The 12183-nt window shown below is 44.5% G+C and overlaps 1 protein-coding gene across 1 annotated transcript; it reads left to right on the plus strand.

The window, feature by feature from the left end:
* Positions 1-3980: 3980 nt before the first annotated feature.
* On the plus strand, positions 3981-6333 carry LOC141935104 (uncharacterized). The gene has a single exon (XM_074851057.1). The coding sequence runs from the start codon at positions 4792-4794 to the stop codon at positions 6331-6333; it is 1542 nt and encodes a 513-aa protein (XP_074707158.1). The 5' UTR covers positions 3981-4791.
* The last annotated feature ends 5850 nt before the right edge of the window (positions 6334-12183 follow it).

The raw sequence follows: 12183 nt of genomic DNA on the forward strand, positions 1-12183 counted from the left end.
TCCAGCTCCCGCCCAGCCGAGGCATCCGCTGGCCTTGCTCCACGGTGCCCGTGTTCGGAGCCAACCTCTGTCCTCGGGGTGTCCCGGCATTGGTTGGTGTGTTGGGTTTGTGTGTGTGTGTTTTGGTAGCAGGGGAGGGGCTACAGCGGTGGGTGGCCCCTGTGAGAGAACTCCTTTATCTTTTCCATCCTTTGTGTGGGCCCTAGTTACTTTTAGGTGCTCTTGAGTGGCTTCTCAATTATGCCAGTTGTCAGGAGCCCATTCTTCGGAGAAGCTGAGCCTCTCATTCACTCCATGGCTCCGTAAATAATCAGTGATACTACTTGTCATCCTGCCAACTATGCCCTTTTGTCAGGGATGGAGTGGTGGAATTCACTTGTACGAGAGAAGTGGCAATACGCTGACTGACATAAAATAGCGCTTTAACAAAGTTTGAGGGTAAATGCGACAGTGGTTTAACAAGCCAGATCTGGTGGCAAGGTTCACTTGATATTTAGTGCATTGAGGACAGAGTCGGACAAAACTGTCAGGGAGACCCTCCCGTTGAGTCATGAGGTTCAGAAAGGACACCCTTAGAAGACTCCTCCTCAGAGAGGAGTCTAGGTGCGGCTGGATCCACTCCTGTTGCAGTTAGCTCTGCCTCATTAAGCCTGCCTCTCCACATGTCAGTGGCGCTCAGGTCGCAGGGGCTAATAGTGCAGGAGGTTAAAACCTTCTCGGGGACATCAGCACAAACACCAATGTGGTGGATACAAAATGTCCGTTTATTAAACTGTCTATCTGACCTATATACCTTCACTAAGCACCTCCTTCGTGGGTGTGCCCCTAACATTACAAGCCTATCCATCACCTTACCTCGTAACAAGGGAGGGCTACAGCTATTCCTTCCGTACATCGCGAGATCTTCCGAACGCCGCTCCCTACACACTCCTAGTCCCAGACTTGGTCAGCAGTTGATGTCTAAAGAATTATGTATGTGTGCACTCCCATCTTTTACATTACTTTGCTAAGATTTCAAAGTTTCAGCATGCTTATTCCCCATTCACTTACCGAGTACACCCGGTGCAATAAGAATTCTCTCAACCTCGAGGAGTAACCTTGAGAGAGAGGCGTCCCTACTCAAGGGGAGATCCTGGTGTGCAGCCCGCTGCCGTGCTGAGAGCTCAACGGGCCCTGGGCTGTCCACTATTTACGGAGTGAGATGATCGACTTACAGTCATATTTGCATACCAGCCATATTTTGATTGGCACATGCTCAACTAGCCCTGAAGCTGTTGAGTTTTATGGCCTTTATGTATTGTGTTGTTATTCCAGAGTCTCTCTGAAACCAGGTACAGCCTTTGGTGGCTATTGCTTTAAGAAGAGAGCTTTGAGGGGAGTACGCCACCTCAGCTCCTTAGGCAGGAAATGATCTGTTTGCCAAGCAACAAACTCACAGACACAGATTAAATGTCCCTGAGTACAGGAACACTGGAAGGTTTTTCTTATGCTATTGCAGAGAACTTCAATGATAGTAGAATCAGGAGTATGTTCCTTTATATTTTAAGCAAGAACAATTCTAGGCATAGACTCAAAATGTCCAGTTTTAACATTAAACTTTATCCATCTTATTTGATCTGATTTGCTTTTTCATTTTTCCCCTGATTCTTTTCCCTGACTTCCTTTGTCCTCTGATGCTTTTCATGCTTTCCCTCTGGCCTCAGCCTTTGTATTGATTTGTCACACTTCTGTGTGTTTGGGCTCTGTTTTGCTTCTTGCTCAAAGAACCTTCATTTTGACCTAGAAGGGAGGGAGGAGAATGAGGAGAGGTTTCCTTTCCGTTTTAAAAACTTAACTGACAGGAGACCTGAGAACTTCAAACAAGCCTCTTTTACCATTCTTTGCAGTTAGTTTTCTTCTGATCTCACACTACCGATCTCTTTTTCCCTCCTCCTTTTTTTCGTCTGTGTATGTATATCAGATGGATGAAGAATCTGTCTTACTCCTTATCTGTCATTACTCCATTTTCCTGAAAGCACTTCATTTTTGGTTTTGAGGAGTGCAATAACAAGTACTTTGTGTATGACAGCCCTTTTCTTTGGGTTACACAAAGTTTCCCAGAGGACCGGAGGAAGTAATAAGAATAATCTTTGTACCCTTTTCACTGTGAAATCCCAGTTATTCTTTCCTCCACCCTGATGACATGTTTGAAATTGCTGTTTCTGAAGCAACTTACCAAGTTAAAATACCAAGTAAATCCTGACATAGGGAAGGGTCTCTCCATTCAACTCCATTGGTGTTAATTGAGACCATCTAGGCCACTTTTTATCACTTACCTGCTGTTCATGTCAAACAGGGCCAGATGCATTAATTTTACAGTTAACGATATTTAATTTTTTAGCTTTATAGAGAACAATATTGTGCTGTTTCAGTATCAGAATATTTACTTGTAGAAACATTGATGTGTTTATGATCTTACCAGTGAATTGGTACCAAAACCCAAGCTAGCCATTACACCTAAAGGTTGATTAAGAGCTGTTATTTTGATAAATACCAGCAGGTTTTCACAGACAGAAAATTAACTCTTAGGGGAGCAGAGCTCTGCTACATAGTTAAATAGCACTTAGATATGTTGTGTCATTCGTTATATAACAACAACAACAACAACAAGACACCAAATGTTTAATTTTCTTAGAAAACAAACACTAAGATAATTGGAACTTGATATATTGTTGGTGTAAGTAGAGGAGCTATTATCTAAAGACATAAAACTTGTATTTTTCACACTCCAAAATAGTTGTGGGTTTGTTGGGGGTTTTGGGGGGATTTTTTTTTTTTTTTTTTGGTTTTTTACTTGCATTATGGCTTTATACTTCACTAACTAGACACACAGTAGAGCTGGTAGAACCAGCTTCTCCCCCTGTCCCCCTTTTATAATCTTCTTTTTAAAAATAATGAAATAGTCTGCATGGGATAAATTACTCCAAAATTAAGTTATGTAACATGTATCTATTTTTTTTTTTTTTTTAAACATACAGTAGAAAAAGTCAAATAGTTTTTCTTTATTTACATTTATTTGTCATTGGATGTAATAGATTTGTTACATACGCCGTGTGTATTGCTCTGGTTTTACTAAGTGAGGCTAGGAGGTGACAGTTTCTAAACAAGAAAAAGAAGTTGTTAGTTTTTTATTATATGATGAACTCTGTGGAATTAATTTCTGCAGAATGCTTTGGATGAGAAAAAATTTCAGAGGCTCAGTGAAAGAATGGAGAAGTATATGGAAAAGAAATTCCTTAATAGTTACTACATCCATGGAAACAACTATAGGTAAGGCAGTCCCTGAGCTGCAAGCAGAGATTTGAGACTACTTGGAGAAAGTATCGCGTATGCCTGTGTTAGTCTTACGTTCCTGTTTCCTACCTGCTTTGGTACTGTCACAGCCAGTGGACTGGACTGAACTAGACCAATATTTCAACTGCTCTCGTTTGGTCAGTCCTATGTTCAGAATATTTCATTTTAGTCCTACGGGAACTTTTGAAGTGAAACTTTTCAGAAATTTTATGCTAAAATTTGGAAAACACACTACACTCTTAAAATTCACTGATCGGAGAGTATCTGGTCATGAGACAACTATGCCCTCATGCACATATAAAACTTCTAAAGTATTAAAGTAAGGCTTACCTGCTTCGCATTATGTCCTTGCATACTAGGAAATAGAAACCAAGAATTATTATGTCTTTTTGCTTGCCTTTCCATAGCATGCTGACTATTACTAAGGCCAAAGTTTATAAAAAAAGAAAAGAAGTAGAAAATACTGTGCTGTTGATACTTATGTAACTCAGTGTCTACTTATGATCTAGATACTAGTGTTTGAATTTGTAAGGAACTGTGTTGGACTTTTGTCTCAACATTGCTGTAGCACCACCACCATTTCCTGGCCCCAGCACCCCGTTGCCATGGAGGAGTATGCCCTGAAGGAGACGAAGGCTCCCAGACAAAACCACAGCATCCGCCCGAAGCTAAATCTGGATGTGGGAGATGCGCCAGCCAGCATGACCAGCGCCTGGGCATCTGCGCATGGGGGACCATGAGACCAGGAGCCCCATGATCGGGGTGAGACGTGCAGGCTGGCACGAAATGGGCGGACTCCTTGGAAAAGATCGAGGGGACTGGGACAATAAAAGGACTGCGTACTCCTCCCAGGGGGCTCCCCTCTTCAACACCTGCTACGTGGGGCCAGGACCTCGGCGGAGCTTGGAGCACCACCACCCGCACCGAGTCCGAGCCACCGGAACATCGCTGGATCCCTGGTGGTGGTGGTAATTAGCTGCATACCTACCGTCTTTCTTGCTTAGGGTTTCTGACTTTCCCCTTCTTTTCCTCTCTGTCCTATCGCTAGTACTAATTGTTATAGCAAATAAAGTTTACAAGGTTATACAGCATCTGACCTCGTTTGCGTCTTAATCTCGCTCTTGGGATCGTTTAAGAACCCGCCCCGATATTGGATCGGGACATTTTTAATTGGCGTCACGGACAGGATCCCTTGAGACGAGAGTGCTGTACTATCTTGCTGTGTTAGATGTAAACCTCTCAGGATGAAATAACCCCCTTTGTGTTACAGTAAGGTGTGACCTCCTGAGACTGAACAGGGGGTACTTGCATATCCAGGTGTGGCCCTCTCAGGACGATAGTCCCCTTTGTATTGCTTTTGTGTTAAATTCAGATTTGGCCTCCTGAGAGTGAACAGGGGAAATTTGACATTGTGTAATATTCTGTAACTGAGGAGTTGTTGTTTTGCTTTGGAGAAAAATGAACCTTGTTTTAGAAAACCCCTCAAAAGAGGAAGTACCCAACATAGGGAAGGAAACTTTGTTTAAATTGTTAGAGAAATATAAATCAAAACCTTCGGTACCTGGAATGGATTGGGCCCGAGGGAATTGGTACAACTTACAGGCTGTCACTGATAGGATTGTTGCTTTGCAGAAAGATGCAAAAGTCAGGTCTGGCAAGGGCAAAGGTTTTATTTGTGCAGTGTTAGGAGCGAGTCTGGCAGCTGCGGTGGAAGAGAAAAAGCAGAAGTTGTATCAAACTGATATTGTAATAGACTCCCTGCAGACGGCCGTACAGACCCTGCAGAACCAATTGAGAGAAACCAAAGAATTACTAGAGGAGGAAAGGGAGCAAAATATAATATTAAAGAATGAGTTGAGGGAACAACTCTTGGCGGAGGCGGATACACTGGCGGAGGCGGAGGTGAAGCTTCTGGAGAAGGGGATACGGCAAATTTATCCGCAAGAGGATTTGCAAAAGGCAAAAGAAGCCGTAGAAAGCCCCCCCCATATGTATCCGCTGGTTAAAACAGAGTATGTGTACGAGGACGATAGAGATAACCGTCCTCAGGTTATCACCAAAGAAATCCCATTTACATCAACTGAATTGGCAAAGCTGAAAAAGGATTTTGCAAGGACTGCAAAAGAATCAGAGACAGAGTATGTGTGGAGAGTGTCGTTGTCAGGAGGGGATGGAATTTTATTGTCAGAGAAAGAAGCAGAAGGATATTGGGGTCCGGGTGTGTTTTTAACTACCGGCGACCGCCGAGCCCCATGGTCATTGACTCAGAGAGCTGCGTACTGGGCCGGAGGACTGAACCCCTTGGAGAGGGGGGATCCCCTTGCCATAACAGGAACAGTGGATCAGTTAGTGGAAAGTGTGCAGAAGGCAGCCTGTCTGCAGATGATGTATGATCGGGAACTCAAGCCTAACCAAGGCTCCCCGATGATGATGCCTGTGGACCCAGAGAGGATGACTCCCCTGATACGAGGACTCCCTGACTCCCTGAAACCCATGGGCATCCAGTTGCAAGGGAAGATTCAAAACACCCCCAATGCAGAAAGAATGACAGCTGCTTTGGAGGGGATAGTAACCCCTGACCATCAACGGCCAGGGAGGAAAGTATGGACATGGGGAGAGGTAGCCCAGGAATTGATCAACTTTGGGAGAAAATATGGTCCTGTTGGTGGATCGTCCCAAAGAACTGAAACCAGGGTCGTACGGGCTGCAGAGCAAATTAGTGAGCGACAGTCACCCATGAGGAAGGGCCAAGGCTTGGGGTCACCCCGACTTCAGAATTTTGGGAGAGAGAGGCCCCTAACTCGACAGGGACTGTGGCAACTAGGGCTTCAGAAAGGTGTCCCCCGTGACTTGATGGACGGACTCCCGACCAAAAAATTAGAACAACTTGTGCAGAATTGGTCAGGACAAAGGGTCACTCCCAAACCAGCCCCTAGTGCCCCACCTTTGATAGACCTTGGGGAGGAACTGACCGGAGAGAAGAAGGTGGCGGGAAACTAGACCCTCCGCCCCCCGAAGGTGAGGGGGGAGGCGGAGGATGGATGTTTGTCAGACAACTCACCTGCAACACAAAAGGAGACTTACTAATTACTGTTGCTGTAGGACCAAGAAAAAGATCGGTAACATTCCTAATTGATACTGGGGCACAAATCACCGCGCTAACGCGGGCCGAAGCAGAACAGTGTGGAATCCCAATCCCATCTAGAAATCTAATTGTCTTAAATGCCCTGGGAAAAACACAGTCAGTGCCTATGACACCAGTGACACTTTGGTTACCAGGAGAAGAAAGCCCTGTCAACACCATGGTGGCCATAGGATCATTCCAGATGAATCTTTTAGGTATAGATGTTTTGAAAGGTAGGCAGTGGCGAGACACCCAGGGAAACTCATGGTCTTTTGGTGTATCCCAGATCAGGCAGTTGGCCAAAACATCGGACATAGAAGTGCGTTTATTGCAAGCAGCACCTACCCTGCCCCCCTCCAAACTGACAAATGTGAAACCCTACCCATTGCCTCTCGGAGCAAGGGAAGGAATTATACCAGTTCTGGAAGATTTGAAAAGACAAGGGGTTGTGGTCCCCACTCACTCTCCCTTCAACTCTCCAGCATGGCCGGTCCAAAAACCAAACGGCAAATGGAGATTGACAATAGATTATAGGAGGCTCAATGCCAATACTGGTCCACTCACATCTGCCGTACCAAACATTGCTGAATTGATAGCAACCATTCAGGAACAATCCCACCCTGTCATGGCAACAATTGATGTTAAAGATATGTCTTTTATGGTCCCTTTACAACCTGAGGACCAGGATCGTTTTGCCTTCACCTGGGAGGGACAACAGTATACTTTTACACGACTCCCTCAAGGATACAAGCATTCCCCCACAATAGCTCACCATGCCCTAGCGCAAGAATTAGAAACAATTCCCAGAAAAGCAGAAGTAAAAATTTATCAATACATAGATGATGTTCTCATAGGAGGGAGCCAGGTAGAAGAAGTTGAAGAAACTCAAAAGAATATCATTACCCATCTAGAAAATATAGGGTTGACAATTCCACCTGAGAAAATACAGACCCCTTCGAGTGAGGTAAAATTTTTAGGGATCTGGTGGAAGGGGGGTATGACGTGTATCCCACCGGATACTCTTTCCTCCCTCGATCAGATCAAGATGCCAGAATCAAAGAAAGACTTACAGCATGCATTAGGATTACTGGTGTTTTGGAGGAAACACATACCTGATTTTTCAATTATTGCTAGGCCCTTGTATGACTTATTGAGAAAGAGGGCTCAGTGGGAGTGGACTCAGGTCCACGAGGAGGCTTTACAATTGTTGGTGTTTGAAGCGGCTGCCTACCAAGCCCTGGGTCCAATTCATCCAACAGATCCGGTTCAAATTGAATGGGGTTTCGCCAAGACTGGACTGTCCATCCATTTGTGGCAGAGGGGCCCAGAGGGTCCAGTTAGGCCCATTGGTTTTTATTCTCGCAGCTTTAAAGATGCTGAAAAAAGGTACACAACTTGGGAAAAGGGCCTATTTGTGGTTAGCCTAGCTCTGAGAGAAGCCGAACGTACCATCCGGCAACAACCTTTAGTTCTCAGAGGCCCATTTAAAGTGATCAAAGCAGTTTTGGCAGGAACACCGCCCCCTGACGGGGTGGCCCAGAGAGCCTCCGTGCGAAAATGGTATGCACAAATAGAGCACTACTGTGAAATCTTTTCTGTAACTGAAGGAGCCACAAAAATGCTAAATATACAGGATGAGGTAAACCCAGATAAGGAAACACCCGAGCTTTTACCAGTAATACAAGTAGCTCCTCCGTTCTCTGGACAATTGCAAAATGTCTGGTTTACGGATGCCTCGTCAAAGAGAGAGGGAAAAATTTGGAAATATCGAGCTGTGGCACTTCAGGTAGACACCAAGGAACAGATCATTACCGAAGGAGAAGGTAGCGCACAAGTAGGAGAACTAATTGCTGTGTGGAGTGTTTTCCAACACGAGGCTCAATCTGCTTCTTCTGTCTATATCTATACTGACTCTTATGCTGTATTCAAAGGTTGCACTGAATGGCTTCCATTCTGGGAACAAAATGGATGGGAGGTCAACAGGATACCTGTATGGCAAAGGGAAAAACGGCAGGATATCCTTACCATTGCCAGGCAAGGGAAATTTGCAGTAGCGTGGGTAGCATCTCATCAGCAGGACGACACCCCAGTAAGCCGCTGGAATGCTGAGGTGGATGAACTAGCCCGGCTGGCTCCCCTACAAAGCTCCCAGATAGCAGAAGATTGGGAAAGCCTGTTGGAATGGCTACATGTAAAGCGGAAACATTCAGGAATTAAAGACCTCTATTGCGAGGCACAAGCCCGAGGGTGGCCAGTTACCAGGGAGGAATGTAAAACTTGTATATCTTCCTGTGAGCAATGCCGTGTCCGTCTGGACAGACACCCCCTGGAGAAGGACCCTCTGCACTTAAGAGAGGGAAAAGGCCTATGGGAGGCCTGGCAGATTGATTACATTGGTCCCTTTCGGAAATCAGAAGGGAAACATTATATACTGGTAGGTGTAGAGATAGTATCCGGACTAGTGCAAGCTAGAGCATGTGCCAAGGCAACAGGAGAAAACACAATAAAAGCTCTGAAGGAATGGTTTGGAATCTTCCCCAAGCCACACTCAATCCAATCAGACAATGGCTCACATTTCACAGCCAAGGTGGTCCAAGAGTGGGCAGCCCAGGAGGGAATTTCGTGGGTGTTCCATACTCCATATTACCCACAAGCAAATGGAATTGTGGAAAGAACAAATGGTCTACTAAAACGCTTCCTCAAACCGCATAAGCCAGGATGGGCTGAGCGAGTGTGGGATGCAGTGACCAGCGTCAACAGTCGCTGGGGAGTAAATGGATGCCCAAAGATCACGGCATTCTGTCCAAAACCTCCCACAATTATGCCGGCCCCACATGGCCCTGATCACCCTAGCAATCCATCTCACTTTCCTGGACAACCTGTTTTGGTTGAACTTCCCACAGTGGGCAAAGTGCCACTGGTGTTGGACACACCCCTTAACAAATACACCTGGAAGGCAAAAGATGCCTGTGGGAAAGCCCACAAGATTCACACGAGATGGATTGTCCCCTCCTTCTAACCCGAGAGGCGAATTTGGTTTTTGTTTCACTTCTAGGAGGAAGCAAGCGGCACGGACGCAGCCACAGAAAGAGTGAAGCAGATGCAGACTTTAATGTAATTTGATTATGATGTGTATGTTAATTTTTGTTACATTATTTTGGGGAATTACCTATGAAGCTGAAGGGAAACCAATCCCCCCACCTTTACCCAACCCACATGATCCCCTTGAGGATAACAAATTTGTTTTGTTAGCGAAGACTGTAAGTCAAACCTTTAATCTGAGCCACTGTTGGGTTTGTGGAGGACCTCTAGGATTATCAAGCTGGCCGTGGGCTTCTATACCACTCTCCCCATCACAAATTGTAAGCAACTATAGCGACTTTGCAAATACCACATGGGATGATAGTGGAACATGGCCAATTCAGTTCCCTAATAAGGGTGAATTTTGTTTAAATCGCACTCAGGAGGGGGGAGTTGACGTGGGGAAAAGTACGTGTCAATGGACACTCACACATAAATTGATTAACAACGATAGAGGTATCTATATATGGTTGTGGCTCAATGAACAAGGACGCAGCAAAGGATTTAAAGGGTTCTGGTCAAACAAAAATGAAACCGAATATGCTAAATTACAAGGAAACCGCCTTTTTAATCGAACTTGCGAATGGAAAAATGACACTGGGTCATGGTATTGTACCATTCGGATAAACAATCACCTAAATGAAGTTTTTAGCCCTCTGGGAGATAAAAACACAACTTATTTTCAAACCCCAAGGACTGCTGAGGGACCATTTGCCAAAGGTACCAAAGCCAAAAAGGGCCATTACTGGGTATGTGGACATACTGCCTACAAACAACTACCAGCAAACTGGTCAGGGATTTGCTATGTAGGGATCATCCGACCCCTGTTTTTCCTCCTTCCAGAGGCAGATGGTCCTCAGTTAGGAATAAGACTATATGATAAGCTAGGGAACAAAAGGATTGACCGCAATAAGCGATCTGTTGAGTTTAAAATAGGCGGAACTCAAAAGTGGGGGAAAAATGAGTGGCCCCCTGAAAGAATTATTAAACACTATGGACCTGCCACTTGGAATCCCAATGAACCGATATCAGGGGCAAGAGAACCAATTTATAATTTGAACCGTATAATTCGACTACAAGCAGTTTTAGAAATCATTACTAATAAAACTGCTAATGCTATAGATCTTTTAACTCAACAATCTCAACAGATGCGCACTGCAATCCTTCAACATCGCATGGTTTTAGACTACCTATTAGCTGAAGAAGGTGGAGTATGTGGAAAACTAAATGTTTCTAATTGTTGTTTGGAAATAGCCGATGTAGGTGAAGTAGTCCTTCAACTAACCACAGACATTAGGAAACTAGCTCATGTCCCCGTTCAAACATGGAATGGCTGGAGCGGCGATTTATGGTCTTGGCTACCCGGAGCACCATGGGTAAAGCAGGTTCTATTTTCTCTCATATGCGCATTTGCCGCCTTGATGTTTGTGCCGTGTATTATTCCTTGCTTTATTCAGCTAATTCAACATGTTGTTTCTAATATGCAATTTGTATCTACTGTCTCACCTGATGGTGTAAAGCAAATTCGTATCGTTCGCCAACCGAAACCTGTAGCTGTATCAATCATTTAAACCTTAATCTTAGGATAGATGTTTTTAGGCCTAAACAGCACATGCGCTCTGGACTGAGGGCATCCATTTTGGCAGGTCCCCGGCTCAGGCAAGTCCGACCACCATTCGTTTTTTTTGGCGTTGCAGCTTGTGATAACAATCAGAATGTATGCCCTTTTAATACTCGATTTTTTGGCTCTTACTTTGTTGGCTATTGCTGTATTTACTCTTGCATTTTGTATGTTTTCGTCCGGTAAGTGTCCATGTAAACCGTCTTGTAGTTGCGCTGTCTCATGTAAACAATCATCTCCTTCCCCTCCCCGCCGCCAAGGACCGAGAGCACACCCCTCGGTCCGCCCTAAGACGGGACCAAGGGCACATTCCTCGGTCCGGTCTGAGACGGAGCCGAGAGCTCATTCCTCGGTCCAGTTTGAAATGGAACCAAGATCGCATTCCTCGGTCCGGGTTGGGATAGAACCAAGGACGCATTTCCCGGCCCTGGCTGAGACAGCGCTTTAACTTTGTTTAGTTAAAAACCTGTTAATCAATACTGTTACTGTTATCTTTTTATAAGTTTATTTAGAATGTTGTTAATGTTGTTATGGATAGTGTTGTTTATTTACCTTTAAGTTTGGGAAAGAAGTTTCTAGGCCCTAATGACGCATGCGCAGTGGGAAAAGAGGGCAGGGAAAGGAATTTTTTTTTCCTGCTGCGCATGCTGATCCCAACTGCAGCGGACGGTGTGAACGGCCAGAGACTCAAACGTTTTGTGGTATTTTTGGTTAAAACCGCGGGCAAAGATGGAAGATGTGTCGGATTTGATTTTGATTCACGTTGTAATCTTTGCTTTCTTGATCACTATCCTAATTGTTATGCTTATTCTCCTTTTTTGTCCCTGTAAATGTCAGTCATGTAAACTGCCATTACGTTTTTCTGTCAATTCTTCGGAGCCTTAAAATTAGTTCATAAGACGCTTTGGCTTTATAAAAGTGGTTAGTTGTAAGCATGATATATCTGTTAAAAGATGTTATTGGTTATATGTTTGTCAGTTAAAAATGTTTATATTTGTCATTAATGATATGTTTGTTAGTAAAA

Source organism: Strix uralensis, chromosome 26, assembly GCF_047716275.1.
Source record: "Strix uralensis isolate ZFMK-TIS-50842 chromosome 26, bStrUra1, whole genome shotgun sequence".
Classification (NCBI taxonomy): domain Eukaryota; kingdom Metazoa; phylum Chordata; class Aves; order Strigiformes; family Strigidae; genus Strix; species Strix uralensis.

Excerpts from the sequence above, each read along its gene's own strand:
- LOC141935104 (XM_074851057.1), top strand. The coding sequence starts at position 4,792 with ATGAACCTTGTTTTAGAAAACCCCTCAAAAGAGGAAGTACCCAACATA.